The 19,028-nt window shown below is 32.8% G+C and overlaps 3 protein-coding genes across 3 annotated transcripts; 1 reads left to right on the top strand and 2 right to left on the bottom strand.

The window, feature by feature from the left end:
* Positions 1-596: 596 nt before the first annotated feature.
* Positions 597-3,981, bottom strand: LOC123227262 (BEL1-like homeodomain protein 9). The gene is made up of 4 exons (XM_044651988.1): positions 3,287-3,981; positions 1,450-1,808; positions 1,318-1,378; positions 597-1,248 (listed from the first exon to the last, which is right to left on the bottom strand). The coding sequence occupies exons 1-4, from the start codon at positions 3,836-3,838 to the stop codon at positions 853-855; spliced, it is 1,368 nt and encodes a 455-aa protein (XP_044507923.1). The 5' UTR covers positions 3,839-3,981; the 3' UTR covers positions 597-852.
* A 1,762-nt stretch (positions 3,982-5,743) lies between these two features.
* LOC123227380 (ras-related protein Rab11C-like) lies at positions 5,744-7,591 on the bottom strand. Its single transcript, XM_044652158.1, has 3 exons — positions 7,363-7,591; positions 7,078-7,275; positions 5,744-6,380 (listed from the first exon to the last, which is right to left on the bottom strand). Exons 2-3 carry the CDS (start codon positions 7,240-7,242, stop codon positions 5,901-5,903), a joined length of 645 nt encoding a protein of 214 aa, XP_044508093.1. The 5' UTR covers positions 7,243-7,275; positions 7,363-7,591; the 3' UTR covers positions 5,744-5,900.
* A 4,122-nt stretch (positions 7,592-11,713) lies between these two features.
* LOC123228427 (cucumisin-like) lies at positions 11,714-16,206 on the top strand. The gene is made up of 9 exons (XM_044653853.1): positions 11,714-11,850; positions 12,396-12,490; positions 12,592-12,835; positions 14,056-14,569; positions 14,650-14,750; positions 14,840-15,058; positions 15,152-15,263; positions 15,365-15,578; positions 15,674-16,206. Exons 1-9 carry the CDS (start codon positions 11,741-11,743, stop codon positions 16,204-16,206), a joined length of 2,142 nt encoding a protein of 713 aa, XP_044509788.1. The 5' UTR covers positions 11,714-11,740.
* Positions 16,207-19,028: the final 2,822 nt, after the last annotated feature.

The raw sequence follows: 19,028 nt of genomic DNA, 5'->3' as shown, positions 1-19,028 counted from the left end.
CCTGGCACACGCCTCAATGATTATCCCGGATTAGACATCCATTTGCTTCTGTTTGTTCTTGTTAGGTGAGGATAATTTATTTTTATCTAATAAAATTATATTGATGAGAGGTTGGTAATAGAAGAAAAAGAATATTAGATTGTCAATTAACAGTAAAAACGAATTTTGCCCATCAAAAAAAATATATAAAAAATATTTTTTTAAAATTTAATCTTTTAAGAAAAATATTATTTTTTTAAACTAAAATAAAAAAAATGATAGAAATTTTTAAGATTTTAAAGTTTAGTAATAAAATAATAATTTTATTTTTTACCATTAATGATTTTAATTAGGTTTAATTATTTATGTGTGACTGTTTAAATTTTTAAAAACCTATAAATATATATTTAAAAATAGGTTAAATCTCATGTGGGAATAAGCTTTTCGCCAAGGTGCATTAAAGTTTATGAAAAAGTATGAGCAAATGAAGACCAAATAAAAGCAAAAGAAAGAGAAAATAAGAGGAAGAAAGCATGAAAAGTCATGGTGAGCACAAGAAGTTGGAACTGTAGTTTCACCGCATTCCACAATCTTTGCATCAATTATGAGCCATGATCAAACACAAGAAGTTGCAGTTCCATTTAACATTAAAGCCCCATCTAGGGTAGTGACAGGGGTTCTTAGAAAGTCTAGCAAAGTCTTGTTCGATGAGGGAAACAAAGAGAATTCACAATCCTAATTGTTTATTAATTGGGTCTATTCACAGCTAGAACACAACTAAGTAAAAAGAAAATAATTTCAGGTAATGTAATTAGTCAAATGCATTGATTTAGCCTCCCTTTTAAACCCTTCCAAGATTGCTGGTTTTGAGCTTCAAATCCTGCGGTCAAATCCATCACAACATCCGTTGCAAGGTTGAAATGGCACCAAATGGTTGCAGGAGGGCTGAGAAAACTCATGTCCTTCGTTTTGTTGGAGCCCCAATGCTAGAGAAACACCACTGCTTCCACTGCCACCCCCATTGTGCGTCATTTGAGTAGACTTTTCTCTGCGGCGTTTAGTTGTAGCTTGTTGAGCCTTCTCGCTTTGTGAGGTTAAAGGAAATCTCTCAGGAGAAATTGTGTTTAGGTGATGAGATGACATGGGAACATCATCAACATTTACAGCTTCTGATGGTCCTTGAGCTTGCTGTCCCTGATGAAGCAGATCCATCTCTTCCACCATCGGCTTCCACACTCTTACTCTTGCATTTATGAACCAATTGGAAACCTGCCCACAAAATTTGCAGTGTCATAAGTTGGGAGTTTGATCACAAAATTGGCATACCAGATTGTTCACCTGAGTCCTTGATAGACCAGTCTGCCGGGCCAACATTTGCTTCTCCAAATCCGAAGGATAACTAACATGAAAAACAAAAGATCAGTTTTAGAGTTAATACTTTTCTACAAGAAGATAAAAGTTAACACTCACGGGTTCAAAAAGTTGTCAAAGAGCCAAGCTCTGAGCACAGATAAAGCAAAATCCGGAAGTCCTCTCTGAGATCGTCCGATGGGTGGCTGAAGAAATCCCAAAATTTGGCCATCAAAACTTGATTCAGCAGCCCCCCCAGATCCTGCAACAGTGTCATTGCAAAAGACTCCATCACCAAGAGTCTTGCTAGAGACCACAACGTGGTCCATTATGGCATTCTTGAGGCAACTAAAATGCTTAGATATGGCAGTTAAAGCAAAAGATATGTATGGAGCTGCATTTCCAAGTCCAGCTACAGATTCAAACGATGCAAAAACTGATTGCATCTGTTGGCAGTATAGCTTGTATCTCCTGTAAACCTGAGGACAGAAAAGCATTTTTAAGGCATAGATTTTGCGGTCTTAATGCATGTCTGACATGCATCAGAGATATTGTATAACATTAGATATTATAATCATGTACAACATAACATTAAATAATATCAAGTCCAAAATAATCAACATACACTCATTGATGGTCGGTCAAACCATACGGCCAACACCAATCAATGGTGTTGACTAATTTTTCATTGTTTTTTACTGGTGTTACAACTTTTATTGATCAATGTCGACCAATAACTCATTTAAAATTCGATTTTTTCTAATATATAAATTATTTAATAAATAAAATTTTACCATATAACATAGTATAAAAAAAAAGAGACAATACAATATTTTGTTTACAATATATAGAGTAACGTTATATAATATAATGCAATTTAGAATGAAGTTAACAAAATTAATAGAGTATTAGAATTTCTAAGTAAAGATTTCGGTTCGAATCTCTACCACATTTATAAAACTTTGATTTATCTAATATAGTAATTGTAAGTCTGCTTACAGTACTTCGAGTTTATCTGACTAACAAATATAAATAGGTCCTCAATTATAAAAAAGAGAAAAAAGAATGCAATTTGTTTAATTCTATCAAATGTGTGTGTTAAAACTTAGGATAAATTTTTATCTTAAGATTTAAAACACAATTCTCTATATCTCTCCTGAAATTAGTGACCACTTTACCTATAAGACACTATATTGTTTTATTTCTTTGTCAATAATGGATAAGAGAATCTCTTCTAATGAGCAGACGGGGAACAACAAGGGACAACGCCCTCAAGCTTGTAGATGAAATTTAATTTCTGGTTTCTTATCATATAATGGATAGAGTGCTACTCACGATGGTTCAATTTATCTAGTAAAGAATTGTTTTAACATTTCTCAAAATCCATTATTTTGCAGTTCCTCATAAACAACACTGCTAAATTAAATGACGAGGGAGCTGCTTCTTCCTGTGATTATGGTGTAAATATTCTCGTAACACGGTTAAAAGAGGAAAAATCCTGTGCCTAGCTATGACAGTACAAGCCGTCCGGGGCAAGCAGTCGAATGATGTAACTTTGTATTGACAGAAATTAGTGGGGTATCGGAAACACAATCCACAAGGCCAGCTACCAGAAAAGTAACAGAAAATCAACACTTGAAACAAAACACAACAAAAAAGGAACAGTAGAATGATTTATTTGACAAGACAAGACACCTTTTCCTCATGCCTACTGACTCTTGTCGGTAAAATAAATCAGATGTCTTAATTCACAGAACAATCAAATCATCATCACTTTCGTTCATTCAATTCAGCCGAAACAAACACCCATCACCAGTGGGGGTCACTTTTGCTTCTTTATTAACATTTACCTAATGGAAATTGATGAAAGAAAATTACTTTTTTTGGTACCCTTTTTCATTTCTGTTGTTTTCTCACTAACCAAACAGTTTTTATAGGAAAAAATTGGAGATCATACCTCTTCTAGCATCATAATCAGCTTGGAGTTCCTCCATGAACGATCAACTCTGTTACTGAAGGCAATGAAATCTCTAAGAACTGCACTGTCAGTGAAACCATCCATTTGAAAGTCCGATGCTTGAAAATGTACAATACCACAAAAGTCATCTAAAAGCTGCTGTGCTGGCCTTAAGAACTTTGAACGCATTAAAATGGAAGCGTAGCCTGTAAATGGACCCAGAGGAACTAAACTTCTAGCATCACCTCTGATCTTCAAGAAATCTCCCAAGTCTGAAACTGGATCATACCCTTGTGCATTCAAGGGAAAAGGTTGAAGAGATGGAAAGGGCTGGTGGTTAAAATCAGTTAAGAAGCTTTGGACACAACCGGGGAAAAGGATTTGTGGTGAAGAAGAAGAAGGTGGTGATAGTGTTGGTGGGCTGAGTTGATAAAGTGAGGCGGAGGCTGAGGGTTTTGAGGGTTGTTCTTGGTTGGCATGAGTGGGGGTTCTAAGCTTGTTTCTTCTGTTTTGTTGGGGTACATGGTACTGGTGATCAGGGTTTTCTGCCATGGACGGAGCTTTTGAGCTGGAGAAAGAGAGAGAAGTCGATGGCTGATGAAGAAATGGAAGTTACAATGAACTGGAAACAAGTTTTGGCATATATCTCTATGATTCCAAGGACTCTGGAACCAACCGTACAGTTTTACCTGTCCCAAGAGAGTCTTTAATTAAAACCTTGAAAATGGTACGCTCCAAAGCAATAGTTTGGAGGGCCCATACATAAAAGATGTGGATTCAAATCCTCAACATATTTTACATGTGGCTAGTGGAATCTTGAAACGGTTGCTGATCTCTGTGTTCATTGGAGCCGCTCGTTTAACAAACAGTGTTGAAGCTTGGGCTACACATATTCCAAATAGTAACGAAGTTAGCCATATCTAAACCATATTTAAAACAAGCTTCAATTCCTCAACTTTTGTCACTGTGGCTAGTCTCCAGGGATCATGACTTTTCTCATTTAAGTTGCCTTCCCCATCTTCTATTATTGCAACTTTTGTCTAGGAACCTGTGGATCAAAACAAGGACTAGATCAACCACATTTGTCAACATAAAATATTAAAAGATTAATGTGAGCCAGAAGCCTCAGGGGCTTCTTTGACCTGGGGACTTCATATAAAAGAGAAGGTGTTAAATGTGTCTTAAACTTTGGCCGAAGGCAATATTATAATTCTGTAATTATGAGAGGATTAAAGTGTCTTTTTGCATTGAGGGTTAGTTTAGTCGTTTCAAACACATTTTGACCTAAGTATTTTAAACCTTAGGTAAGTAGAATTCTTTAGAATTTATTCTCTTTCTCATTTTATCCTCTTATCCTCTCTCAAATGTTCTATTAGGGTTTTGATTCTAGAAATAAATCTTTAGGATTTTTTCTATCAAGTGATTGAGTTTGTGAGTCAATGTATTATACTTGATATAGAATTCGGTTTCACAATAGATTTGTGTCGCATACTTAGATCTAAAGTTTGGTACTATTAGTTATAATTTCTTGCATTTTATAATAGATTCGGTTAAAGTCTTATCTCTGCCTTAGATGTACGGTTTTAGTATTTAAAACTTGAACCAAGTAACTCTCTGTTGCAATTTTGTTCTGTTCTTGTGTGTTTGCATAATCTTGGAAAACCTTCTTGTTTTTCTTGCACAAATCTTGAATAGATATTTAATATAAATCAATTCTGAAAGTTACCAGAAGGATTGGTGGAATAAAGCAACATCCTCTTCCTTTAGGCTGCAACCAAAGCCTGCAACCGAGAGGTTAAAGGGCTTCCTTCTAATAGCCCACCAATATGGTCTTGCAGATAAACTCTTTAACTGTTACACCGAAGAAGAGTCCACAACAAAGGGCAAAGTTCCACAAATTGAAGACATCTTCCTCTTTCTTTCCTCTGAATGATCATCATCAAACTGGTCAGCTCCAAAGCTCTCTAAGCGGGGCTTACGGCCCCCAGTTCCAACTCATATAAAATACATTGCAAGGAAAAGTATCACCTCTTCCTCATGAATAGTCCTTGCTCGGTGACACACACTTAAATTGCAGGGCTTTTAACTTGAATGGACTGGTACATGGTCAAGAGTAATGGATTTAACATGGTCAATAATCATCATCAAATTGCAGGGCTTTAGCAACTTGATTATATTTGTTTCCGATGTTATAATGGGTTGATCCAGTCTAATTCTTCTGATTCTAAGAAGTAGCTATGGCAAACAACTCTTCTTTGAATTCTTATCAAGTATATGGGTACCACATAAGAGGTCATAAAGGGCGTATTTATTATTTTGTAAAGTAAATCACATAGAATTCCACTGATAAAGAGACAAAAACGAAAAAAAAAGATTTATTGCACAGTTGTAAGAATCTGAATAAACAGGGTCGAAAGAAGATAATTTTAGTACTAACAACGAAGAAAAACTCTTGCTCACAATTTCTCCTTCATCCTTGCATCCCCACAAATGCTAATAAAGAATAATTTCACACATACATTTTCCTTCATGCTGACACTTAAGAGGAATATTTGTAACAAAATTGTCTTTATCATCTCCTCCTTGTGGAGAAGAATACATTGTACATATCTTACTAATTAGAGCAACAACTTCCCTTGTTGACATCACCAGAGAGATTTGCAACATTAATGGAGGTACCTTGAGGGACTGAGGAAGCTGCCTCCTGTGCCATCAGTGCCTTCTTGCTAACAATGTGATAAATATCCAACAAAATCGTCTGGAATGCCTTCTCAACATTGAGGGCTTCCAATGCTGAGGTCTCCAGGAAGGAGAGAGCTTCTTTTTCGGCCAATAATTTTGCATCTCCTGTGGGAACTGCTCTTAGATGATTAAGATCACACTTGTTTCCGGCCAGCATGATGACAATGTTGGAGTCGGCGTGGTCCCTCAGCTCACGGAGCCACCGTTGGACGTTGTCAAAGGTTTGCCTCTTGGTTATATCATAAACCAAAAGCGCACCCACGGCTCCTCTATAGTAAGCACTAGTGATGGCTCTATATCTCTCTTGACCAGCTGTGTCCCATATCTGTGCCTTTACTGTCTTTCCTTCTATCTGCAGCCAAATAGACTAGCCTGATGAGCAAAAACATAATCTAATGCCTGTAAATTATGCTGACCAAACGTAGAGGTTTCCATTCTTCAGTATCAGAAAAGAAAAGAAGAAAAAGGAAAATTACAACTTTTGTTGCAAAATCCAAGATGGAATCTGCACAAGTGTTTCATTGCTTTGGAGGAGAAGAAAATGTAATCATTTTCACTGTTTCTTCCCCATTCCTGAGGCAAAATTTTATTTTCCATAACCGAAAATCCCACCCGGCCGGAATGATGAGACCCCGATCTAATAATTCTTCCCCATTCCTGTGGCAAAATTTTATTTTTCATAACCGAAAATCCCACCCAGCCAGAATGATGAGACCCCGATCTAATAATTGGTCCCATAACATTTGGACCGAACAAATAAGAATCTTATCTTGCTCTGGACCAATAGGGATTCTACAATTTTTGTCAATCACGCTTTCCTGAAATTACTCTTGTATATTTTTAATGACGCCTAGCATGTGCAACTGTAAGGGAAAAGGAACCATATAACTGACAGAAATGATACTAGAAAAGCTGGCCTAGAAGATTTAACTTCAACACATCGCAGATCAATGGTACAATTGCCTCCAAAATGGGAAATGAAATTCAGAAGTTTCACATCGAATGAAATTAAATAAGAAAATTACAAGAAAAAGGTCATTAAAAAAAACCTGAAGAGTCCTGGTTGCAAATTCAACACCAATAGTGGACTTAGACTGCAGGCAGAATTCATTTCTTGTAAACCTGGAAAGAATGTTGGATTTTCCCACACCAGAATCTCCAATCAATACTATCTTGAAGAGAGAATCGTATTCGTGATCAACCCTGTAAGCCATTTTTAATTTCTCTTTCTATCTTTTATCTTAAACCTATTAGATCCAACCACAATTATCAATAAATCAAAAAGCCAACAAACACAGTGCCAGAAAGAGGGGGAAAAAAAAAAAAACACTAACCATGAAATGGAAGTAATTACAGAAATCAGATGTTTTGTTTCTTGAAAATATTGCTGTGAGTGAGGTGCAGGTGAAGGGAGAAGAGAGAGAGCATAGTTTGGTTTACACAGGCCGAGAGAGGATTCAGAATAACTAAAGGAAAGGCATCTAAAACGGCTTTCATTGTGGGACGTAACCAGCAAAACTCGGTATGTTCAAAAAAATACCTGATAATCTAAATAATCGTAATATTTCAATAAAATAAAATTTCCAACTCAAATATTTTATATTTTCATTATTTTCTGACGGCTATGTATATAATATTATATCTTTTAATGGATAAATTTCAACTTTGAATTGAAGAGAGCGAAAAGTGTCAGAGTTATTTGAACGAGCTTCGGGAATGCAGCAGTAACTGAAGCCGAGGTCCAAGTGAGAGAGCAAGTAGACATCGAAATCAGGCACAACATTGCTGGTGATGACAGTAGCACCGACAACAAGTATAGTAAATTGTCATGAAATGTGGTGTAAGAGGACGAAGAGACACCAGGAAAGATCGATACCACAGTGCTAGTGTTGATTAGATGCAAGATGTGTCTTTCTTTAGCCTCCCCACTCTTTCAAATTTATATTTGTGTAGGCTACGCTTGCATGAGTAACTGTATATGTAAAGTGTAAAGTTATATAATTTGATAGGTGTCGAAAAGATTTCATATGGTGAGAAAATAAAAAGTTACGTGGCTTGCAATTGATGAAATTATGAGAAGTTATTCCAAAATAATAAAAAACTATTATTTAATTATAGAGAGATTGTGAGAATCATGATAAATAATAACTTTTATTTTCTCATTATAATTTATGAACGGGACTAAGAGATGTTTGTGTCTTGTGTTGACATACTAGTTAGCATGGTATTTGTCCACTAATCATTGACCACTTCGAATATTATATTTATGTGTTTGGTGAATAATAAGTTTAGATCGTATAACAAATATAAAATAAAACATAGTTATTCTCAACTGGAATGAACTAGTTTAAATAGGTTCATCTAAACTTCAGAAAAAACAATTATCTTTATTAAAATTTATTTGTTTTGTTGTTAATTGGATATCATATTTTTATATTTGGTCAAAATATCATAAGTATTTATGAGTTTTCTTATACATAAAACTTTTCTTTAATAAAATTCACAAATTGATACCTGACAAAGTGACAAACTATAGGAATAGCAATTAGTAACTCGACATATAGGTACAATTGTTTTACCTAAAGGAAGCGACATGTTAGCCTACATTCCATCTTTACCGCATGTCTACTAAACAAATTCAAGATAAGATTGTTATCCTATCTCCAATATAATAGAGAAAAAAGTTAATTGTAAAATTTAGATTTGAATTATAGTCGATAAAAATATAACTATTTATATTCATCTTATAAATATAAATAATCATACAAAGTAAAGGGGATCGAAATGTTAGAGAGAATAAGATAAGGACTCAAGATAAAAGAGCCCAAGATAAGTCGTTGACATCCAAGAGAAATAGCTCATGAGAATCTAGAATTATCCTTAAGGTAAATGTGGATTCCCTCACAAAGATACATCAATCCTCACTAGAGATCTCCGAAATCAAGTCCTTCTCAAGGCTTGTTATTTGTAAGGCCAAAAGACTTAATATTACTTAAGGTTTAGTCAATTTTTAAATTCTCATTCATTAAGTTTTAAAAACTTAAATATCTATATATTAACTATTAAATTTAACAAAATCCGTTAAATCTAAAGGTATAATTATCATTTAACTAGTAATATTAGAAAAAAAAATTATCTCATTTACCCACCTTAGCTTTAAAAACTCACAATTTTCTCTCGATCCTAAATTTTGAAAAGTTAAATTTTCCCTGCTAGGTTTTGCATATTTTCTCTTCCTTCTCTAGCAACCAGAGCTAGCCGACTTCCCATCTCTGTTGGTGGTATGCCTCCCAAACAACCCACCAATGATTTGGCTGATCTCTGATAAACCAACAAATAGATCTGTGCAATTTGTGTCGATTATGCATCGGTTGACTCATTTATTGGTCATCCGGGAGGCATAGCGCCAATAGAGATGGAAGGTCAACTAGCTTTAGTTGCTAGAGAAGAAAGAGAAAAATTGCAAATCCTAGTAGGGGAAAAATGTAATTTTTTAAAACTTTGGCTACAAGAAAATTGTGATTTTTTAAAACTAAGGTGGGAAATGAGATTTTTTTTTTCATATTATTAGTTAAATGACAATTATACCCTTCTATTTAGTAGATTTTGTTAATTTTAATAGTTAACAAGTGAGTATTTCAGTTTTTAAAACTTATCAGATGAGAGTTTAAGAATGGATTAAACCTTGGGTGGAAATTAGTCTTTTGGCCTATTTGTAAATAAAGCAATATTATATGTACACATTTTTTATACACAATTTGGGTACAAAATAATGTATTATCAAGTAATTAGGTGTTACTTTATCTTTAATTCAAAATAAATTGATCACATCATAATAAATCATCTGTGTACCTAAATTATATACTGAAGGTGTATATACATAGTTTTATTGTTGTAAATATTATCACCATTCAATCAGGAGATGTTCTTATAGTCTGAAATAGCATAATCATGAATATAGACTCCTAAGTGTCAAGACAAACCACGTTAAAAATCTCTTGTCTTTATTGTTTTCTCACATATTCTTGATTACATCTAGTCATCAACAACAGTCATTCAAGGAAAAACTGAAAAACTTTAAGATCTAAACATATCTCTAATGTAATTACCCAATTAACACATCCTCTAATCCTCTAAACAAAGGATTGTATAGAGGTGTAAGAGTGATTATCTTGTATAACTTATAGTAAATATGTTGAATTTTAACTTAAATATTGAATAACATAATAAAAGAGGTATACTCTTAAACAATAAATCAAATCACTTTAAAAATATTTTTGTTCTACCGACCTTAATTGACAAAGAGAGAATTTGGACTTTTGAACATATGGATTAGAGTGAGCAATGAGCTAAAAACATTTGATTTTATATTTTGTGACAATCAGGACAAATCTTTATAATTTACATGATAAAAACTTTAAGAGTTTGAATAAGTAATTAAGATACAAATTTATACTAATTAACATCACTTTCAAAATTAAGCGCAAAATTTCCATTAATCTTTTCTAATGTTCAATTAAAATGCAGATAATATCTAATCAATTAATTTTCGAAATTACAAGATTCTTATGTGTAATGATATAAATCATAATGAATTTTCTTTTAATTGAAATTGTCAAGAAACCTCCTTGTTGTTCCCCCAAAGAAAAGCAAAGGCCTATAACTTCCACATCTCAACCATCATAATTTTTGTGGCGACAAAAATTATTTTTAGATTATATAATATATCATTATGTAACTTTTAACAATAAATTATTAAATCTGAAAGGTAGTTTAGGTAGTAAAAGAGTAGAGTTCAAATTTTCTTTGATGACATATCAAAATTATATTCTTAATTTATCTGATTCTATAATTATGGGGTCGATTTATAAATTACAAAATGGTTGTGAAGAATTTGGAATGAAATTTGTGAAGAAAAAGAAAATTTTGGATGTTTGGTCACGGAATTATTATGGGAAGGAGACCAGCTAAAATTTCTGTGCCAATATACTTGGAATAAATCTTTTTCCTGATGCCAATTGTACATGGCAAAGCAATCTTTAACATAAAAAAATTTACAAATTGTCAAAGTTGAAGGCCTGCTAATTCATTGGACCAATTTGTTTCTTGGCTTTGATAAAGTCTTCATTTGACTTCTCTTATCAACATCGTTGTCTTCATCATCCAAAATTTTGTATTATTCCCCGAATTAATTAATTTTTGCCTGATTCCAGAATGAAATTATGTCATGTATTTACGTCTAGAATGTGAATAATTAAATGAAACAATTTTTGTATTTTATTATGTATTGATTCATATAAATAATACCTATATAAGATAAATCATACAATAGAAATTCTAAATAATTTTTTCAAGTAACTTTCAGTAATTGAAATAAGGACTAGAATCTTAATTATCAAAAAATTTTTATTAAGCCGTCCAGGCTCTATCTCTAAATATCCTGAAGAACTTAATTATTAATAATCTCCTCTATAAAGGTCTTTCGTGATACCTCTACTAAGCAGAGAAGGCTTTCGCCTGAATGATTCCAATGAGAAACAAAATCTCTCTTCTCTCATGGCTGCCGATCCTGTACAGTCTTACCTTTACTTTGCTTATCAACACCACTTTTTCCCAAGACAATCGACAGGTAAATGGTTATCTCTTTAAGAAAATCATCGGCTTCAGCTAAGTGATGAGTTATGTTTTTCCTATTTACGTCTACTTTATAATATGCAATATATGGTGCAGGCTTATATTGTTTACATGGGAAACCGGCCAGAGGGCGAAATCATCTCCGCCTCTGCTCTTCACTTAAGCATGCTACGGGAAGTTCTTGGCAGGTTAACCATAATTAGATTATCAAAATGCATGCATGCTGCTATTGCTAGTTATTAAGATAGGAGAATCCAAGGCTCATGCCTTGTACGTGGCTTAGTAGCCCCCAACGCCCATGCAGGGTATGTGTTAGCTTCGGAATACTGCACTGCAGACATCACCATCTGCATCACATAATTGTGGTTGAGAGACGTGTTGATAATTTTGATACCAAATAATATAAATCGTGGAAGAAATAATATTTTATAAACTTGTTATTGAGATTGAAAAACTCAAAATTATATAAATCCTACCCTAAAAACTCTTACTTTCTAACATGAAATAAGTTTTATACCTTACACTTGAATTCTAACAGTGAACCATAATTTTAGTTTGTCTTCATTTTGTTTTATATTCAAAGCGGTTGCTGGCAGGTTTATAAATGTATACTTTTTTAATTAATGACTGCATCAGGGTTCAAAATTAAACAACAATACAAGCCTATCTCCTGCATATTCAACTTGGAGTTAATTAAAACTAAAGATAGTCACATCTGTATTAATGATTTCAGCAACATTGGTCCGGAATCTCTACTGCGTATCTTCAAGAGAAGTTTCCAGGGATTTGTGGTGAAGCTGACTGAGGATGAAGCTCGAAAAATGGCCAGTGGGTGGACATTAATTAAATTATAATATCATTTTCTTTCAAATTAATTTATAAGTTCAACTTTGGTGGATTAATATTGTAGCTTCGATGTTTATGATTAGTGTTGCGGGGCGTAGCATCAGTATTTCCAAACCGAAAGAGAAATCTCCATACAACAAGGTCATGGGATTTTATAGGTTTTCCTCGACAAGTTCGAAGAGCAACAATTGAACGTGACATCATCGTCGGAGTACTTGACAGTGGAATTTGGCCGGAGTCTGCTAGCTTTGATGATAAAGGATTCGGCCCACCGCCCACCAAATGGAAGGGCACTTGCCAAGCCTCCTCCAATTTCACTTGCAACAAGTAAATCACTTTTGTTAATTATTGTTTCGTAAAGAACCGGTTAATTACGCCAATTCTTCTCATTGGTTCCTCAATGATATTTATAGATTTTCGAAAAATGCTAAGAAGCCCGTATATGGTGAGTGAGTTTTTTTTTTTTTTTAAGTTTTAGGGTGAATAACTTTTTTCCACACAAAGTTTAGACTTAAGACACTTTTATACCCCTAATTGGCATAAATCACACTTTTCCAGTCAAAATAAAGCATAAATAATACTTTTACTTTCAAAATTAAACTTTGTCAACAATATTAGGATGTGAAGTTACCATTTTATTCCTTTTTTTTTTTTTTAAATTATCATATAATCTTTCATTAACAATAAACAATCTTTTAAATATCTAAATTATCAAAAAAACCTCTTAGTTTTATTTCTTTTCACTTTCACTTCTTCCTCTTTAGCTATAAATATGAGTGGTTTTGTCGCATAATCATTTATTAGGGGATACATTGTAATTTTTAAAAATATTGAGGTCTTTTTGAAACTTTTAAGGGGTTACTAGAAATTTAAAAAAATGGGGGTCTTTGAAAATTTTTTGAAATATTAATCTACACCCAATAATTTAAAAAATAACAATTACACTTAAAAAACGAATAAATATAACAAATTATGAATATTTTACTCTTAATAATACAACTACTACTGTCATATTATAGCTTCGAAAAATATAGAGCTTTAAAAAGGTTTCAAAAATTGATTTGTGAGTTTTTAAATATTTTTAAGAGTTAAGTTGTCATGTTTAAAACATTTAAATATGATAGAAAGTTATTTTTTTATTTTTTTAAATTAATGAATAATAAAACTACTTTTTTTGGACGAATCGGAGCGATATAAAACTGAATCTTAGTGGATCATCTAAAACTATTATTTTACTATTAACCTATTAGATCTTTTTTAAATTAAGTTTTATTTTTGGTGAAAAATATTATTTCTATCAAATGGATGTGCAAAGGGGCTTTTAGGCCAAACATTGGGTGGAAAAGTGTCGGTTGTTTTCTTTCCTTTTTTATAATTAGTTGGGGATTTGATATTTTTTATTTTTTTGATATTTTAAAAAGATTTCTTGCCTGCACAAGTTACTAGTTTCCACAGGGCCCATACCCCAATAAGGTCCAACCATAATATTTTCAGACTAATTTCCAGCCGCTATCCATATTTCTTACAATACGACGTCGGTTATGCAGCAAAATCATAGGGGCAAAATACTACCGAAGTGATGGACAATTTCCTCCAGGTGATATAATTTCTCCAAGGGATGGGAATGGCCATGGCTCGCACACTGCATCAACAGCAGCCGGTAACTTGGTTAGCAAGGCAAGCCTATACGGGCTTGCCAGGGGAACCGCCAGGGGCGGCGTCCCATCAGCTCGTATTGCGGTGTACAAAGTATGCTGGTCAGACGGTTGCTACGATGCTGACATTCTTGCTGCATTTGATGATGCCATTGCTGATGGCGTAGACATTATATCTATTTCAATTGGAGGGCCAACTTCTAAAGAGTATTTCGTTGATGTAACGGCCATTGGAGCTTTTCACGCCATGAGGAAGGGGATATTAACGTCTGTTTCTGCTGGCAATGATGGCCCTTCTCCTGGTAGTATCACCAATGTTGCTCCATGGTTTCTTTCTGTGGCCGCTAGCACCATTGATAGGAAGTTTTTTACCACGCTGCAATTGGGAAACAACCGAACTTACCAGGTAATTAACTGCCATGCCAAGTTAAGTTCCAACAGCAAAATAGTTTTTTCAGGTTTTAAAAATTTTTCTGTTGCTTGTAGGGAGTATCAATAAACACAGCTACTCTTAATGGTATGCCTCCTCTTATTTATGGCGGAGATGCCCCAAATACTTCTGCAGGTTACACAAATTATTCGTCAAGGTCAATTTTCTTCTCTTTTTCAATTAATAAATTAGAATCTCAAAAGACAAAAATAAATTTCAATAATGAGAATTGTTGCCAAAATACAGTTTTTGCTCTGAGGACTCGTTGGATCGAAATTTGGTGAAGGGAAAAATCGTTGTTTGTGATATTCTGGATACAGGGAAAGGACCATTTTACGCTGGAGCAGCTGGTGCTCTGATGATTGGCGAAAACGAGAGAGACGTTGCATTCAATTTTCCCTTGCCTACATCTTACATTGACACAGCCGATGGTGACAAAGTTATGCGCTACCTACGCTCAACCAGGTCTCATTTTAACCCTTTTCCACTTGGAAATTTTTAAAAATTCTTCTTATACAACATTGGATCACGATTTTATCAACAACTATTCTGTCACAGCAAAGCGACTGCAACTTTGTTTAAGAGTCATGAAGCTAAGGACCCATTGGCTCCTTATGTAGTCTCATTTTCCTCCAGGGGTCCAAATCCTGTAACCTTGGATATTCTGAAGGTAACTGCTTGATTATGGAGCTACATATACATTAGTGATTTGACTCCATTTGTTATGAGGTTATTAATCTATCGATTTGCAACATTTAACTGTCACCGCAGCCAGATTTAGCTGCCCCAGGAGTTGACATTCTAGCTGCGTGGTCTCTTGTTAACCCGATTTCTGAAACTAAAGGGGATAATAGATTTGCTCCTTACAATATAATCTCGGGGACATCAATGGCTTGCCCACATGCTACTGCGGCAGCTGCCTACGTCAAATCCTTTCACCCAACATGGTCTCCTGATGCTATCAGATCCGCTTTAATGACTACTGGTATTACTAATATAATTGGCTAAAAGTTGTACTGTTGATCTTCACAAATCAACTTTCATTTTAGTTTAACACACTTTCTTATTTGTTCTTTGCAGCTACTCCTATGAGTTCAGAATCAAACCCCGAAGCTGAATTTGCTTATGGCGCAGGCCAAATAAATCCCATTAGAGCTCTAAATCCTGGTTTGGTGTATGACACCGAGGCCATTGATTACATAAAATTCTTATGTGGCCAAGGATACAACAACTCAATTCTTCGGCTTGTTACAGGTGACAACAGTAGTTGCTCAAAAACAATTAATGGAACAGTTTGGGATCTTAACTATCCTTCGTTTGCAATTGCCGCCGAAACATCAAGATCACAGAGTATTAGTCAGGTCTTTAATCGCGTTGTAACGAATGTCGGATCGCCATCGTCTATTTATAAAGCTTCTGTGACAACCCCGGAAGGACTCAAAATCCAGGCAAAACCTGACACTCTAAATTTCAGATCTCTGGGAGAAAAGCAATCCTTTAAACTCACCGTTGAAGGAGCAATAGGCCAATCCGTAGCGTCTGCTTCTTTAGTCTGGGATGATGGTGTTCATCAAGTGAGGAGCCCCATCATTGTGTATCTTGTGTCAAGCTAAAAATCATACTAATTGTATTTGGTTTGCGTCAATAGCCATTAGGCTAATCAAAATAATACTGTTTATTCACCTGGGAATTTTTCTGATTCTGGATTAATTGTTGTTGTGATTGTAATTGTGTTTAATATACTATTAAAATTATCATTTATAATTACTATATTTATTCAAATTTAACCCTTTTACTATAAATATGAACAGTGATAGATCTGAAAAATTTTTAAAAGACAGACAAGTCAACTATTATCATCATATATATTAGTGAATTTTCTTGTAAAATAATTATATCAACTCAATTACAACACTGTGAACATAAGCCATTAGAGTTTTTTTTTTTCAAATCAAACCACGTAAAAATTATTTATTTTTTCTTTTTACATTTTAATTTTTTATATTTTTGTACTTAAATTTTACTGGTTTAGTAAATTACTTCTTGGTGTAAATTTATATATCAACAATTTGACGTTATAACGAGAGCCCCTAACATAAGCTCTCTTACGAACATCGTGGTAAAATATTAGTTTATCCTTACGGTTAAAAAATCAGAGACCCCCCATGTTTTTCTATCACTCTTTATTTTGACACACTATTAAAAATTATATTCAACGCACCACAAAATAATATACAATCAATAAATAAATAAAGTTTTAAATTAATATTTGTATAAATATTTTGATATAATGAACTTTCTTTTTTAAATTTGAAATTACGAAATTAAAATTTGAGTGGGAGTATGTTAAATCTTGTAGGGTTTGATTGTGATACTTTTTTATTGGTAAACGCTTGTGTTTATGTAAAAGGGGAAGGGGGTAATTTCAATTTTAAATTATGAGTTTTAATTATATCCATTTAACACCCAAAAAAATTGCTTAGTTTTTTTAGTTTCCCTAATTGTGGTAATTCCAATAAATTTCCCTTTCAATTTATTAGTTGAAAAAGTGGCTTCGAAAGGATAGTCTCGGAAGAATCCAGTCTGAATCCAGGAAACTGCTCCAATGAGTTCTTTCTTGACTTGTTTTGACATGAATGGCTTCTTTTATATATTTTAATCCTCACCGATTACTTAACAAGAAAAACAAATAAAAAATTAATTAAATAGATAAAACCCCACTAAGATCCATATTTTTATTGAAAGAACCTTGAATTCTATATTTATGGGTCTTCTTAGTCTTAGAAGTAGGATTTACTCAAAAAAAAGAGCAGCAATACTGTTGATCAGATTGAAAAATTCAAGGGAAAAGGACAATTTTCTATCAAGGTTTTAGTCTAATCTCAAAATAATACCTATGATAAATGAAAAATCTAAATACTTACTTATAGATTAACTGTCATTAAAATTTTCAATTAGAGACAGGGATAAAATTATCATTTTACCTATAAACCCTAATACCTTAAAATTTATATCATTTTCCCTCCTTAGTTTAGAAAACTAACATTTACCCTTAAGAGCTATTTGGTTACAGTGTTTTAAATATTACTTTAGTAATTTATCTTTTATTACTTACATTACCTTGTTTGGTTTGTTAGTAAAAAAATATTACGATAATTTTCTATTACCAATGCTGACATGACAGATAATATAGGTGGTAATCTGATTACTACATTTACCTTGGGTATTAAAAAATTACTAAAGTAATCTTGATTTTATTATAATTATATTATTATTTATTAATTTTTTAAGACAAAAATAAATTTATTTTTAATTAATATAACAAATAATATAAAAAATATTTAAAATAATTATATTCAAGGGCATTTATATAAAATAATATACTAGTATTATTTTATTACCGTTAACCAAACATATTAATTATTTATACCATTAATTTTTATCAAATTTAATCAAACTTAGTAATCATTTATATCCAGTAATCTATCTTCAATGTAATTTTCTTATTTTGATAATAAAACATTACCCAAATTAGAAAGAAGAGATCAAAGATGACATGACAACAAAGGACAATGCAACGAAGGATGACAATGAGTGGTCCTTCATCATGTCTTCTAGACAATGTTTATCATCCTTCGTCGTTGTGGGTGGCTATCTTTCATGGTCAGATTTGAATGATAGGTGGAAAACATCTACCGTCGGTCAGAATAATAGTGGTTAGAGATGGAAAACAAAATATAAAGATGAAATTTAAACTTTTCAAACTTTCAAAATGGGTTAAAGTATTAGTTTTTAAATATTAGTTTTAAAACCTAAGAAAGGGAAAAATGATATACATTATAAAGTTTTAAGGTTTATAAATAAAATAATGATTTTACCCTTCCTTTTGACAAAAAATTTAAATAATAATCAGTTCATAGATGAATATTTAAACTTTTTATTAATCATAGGTATAATTTTTATGGTAGACTAAAATTTGAGTGGGAAATAGACCTTTTTTCAATCAATCAACACACTAATTTCGACTTTACCATGTGTTAGATGTAAATGCATGACAATCAAATAAATTAGAGTCAAGGCCACGCTGCCAAGGAGAAACTGGTCAAACACTTTTAACAGTTAATTACTAAAGTGAATTACAAATTTAATAAAACTATATTAAATATATAAATATGTACATATTTAATATATATTATTATATAATTAAATAATTTTAAATTAAAATTAAAATAAAATTTAATTATATAATAATATATATAAATATATATACATTTATATATTTAAAATAGGTATATATAATATTATTTATTTTTTATAAATAAATAAATTTAAATTTTACGAGGTTATGTCTCATGAATCAAATGAAGATCAATTTCCGAGACTTTCTTCAATTTTTTCATTGTTGCTAGGAAAATCTTTTCTTTAAATTTTCTAA

Source organism: Mangifera indica, chromosome 10 (assembly GCF_011075055.1).
Source record: "Mangifera indica cultivar Alphonso chromosome 10, CATAS_Mindica_2.1, whole genome shotgun sequence".
Taxonomy (NCBI): Eukaryota; Viridiplantae; Streptophyta; class Magnoliopsida; order Sapindales; family Anacardiaceae; genus Mangifera; species Mangifera indica.
Note: the sequence above shows the minus strand (reverse complement) of the source record. Positions and strands in the feature narration are given on the sequence as shown.

Bases quoted from the DNA above. Each gene is read 5' to 3' on its own strand.
- LOC123227262 (XM_044651988.1), bottom strand. From the start codon at position 3,838: ATGGCAGAAAACCCTGATCACCAGTACCATGTACCCCAACAAAACAGA. The intron at 1,379-1,449 runs GTGAGTGTTAAC...TTTTCATGTTAG, and splicing joins TTTGACAACTTTTTGAACCC to TTATCCTTCGGATTTGGAGA. The intron at 1,249-1,317 runs GTGAACAATCTG...TTTTGTGGGCAG, and splicing joins CTGGTCTATCAAGGACTCAG to GTTTCCAATTGGTTCATAAA.
- LOC123227380 (XM_044652158.1), bottom strand. From the start codon at position 7,242: ATGGCTTACAGGGTTGATCACGAATACGATTCTCTCTTCAAGATAGTA. The intron at 6,381-7,077 runs GTTTTTTTTAAT...ATTTGGCTGCAG, and splicing joins TTGCAACCAGGACTCTTCAG to ATAGAAGGAAAGACAGTAAA.
- LOC123228427 (XM_044653853.1), top strand. From the start codon at position 11,741: ATGCAATATATGGTGCAGGCTTATATTGTTTACATGGGAAACCGGCCA. The intron at 15,264-15,364 runs GTAACTGCTTGA...CTGTCACCGCAG, and splicing joins TAACCTTGGATATTCTGAAG to CCAGATTTAGCTGCCCCAGG. The intron at 15,579-15,673 runs GTATTACTAATA...TGTTCTTTGCAG, and splicing joins ATCCGCTTTAATGACTACTG to CTACTCCTATGAGTTCAGAA.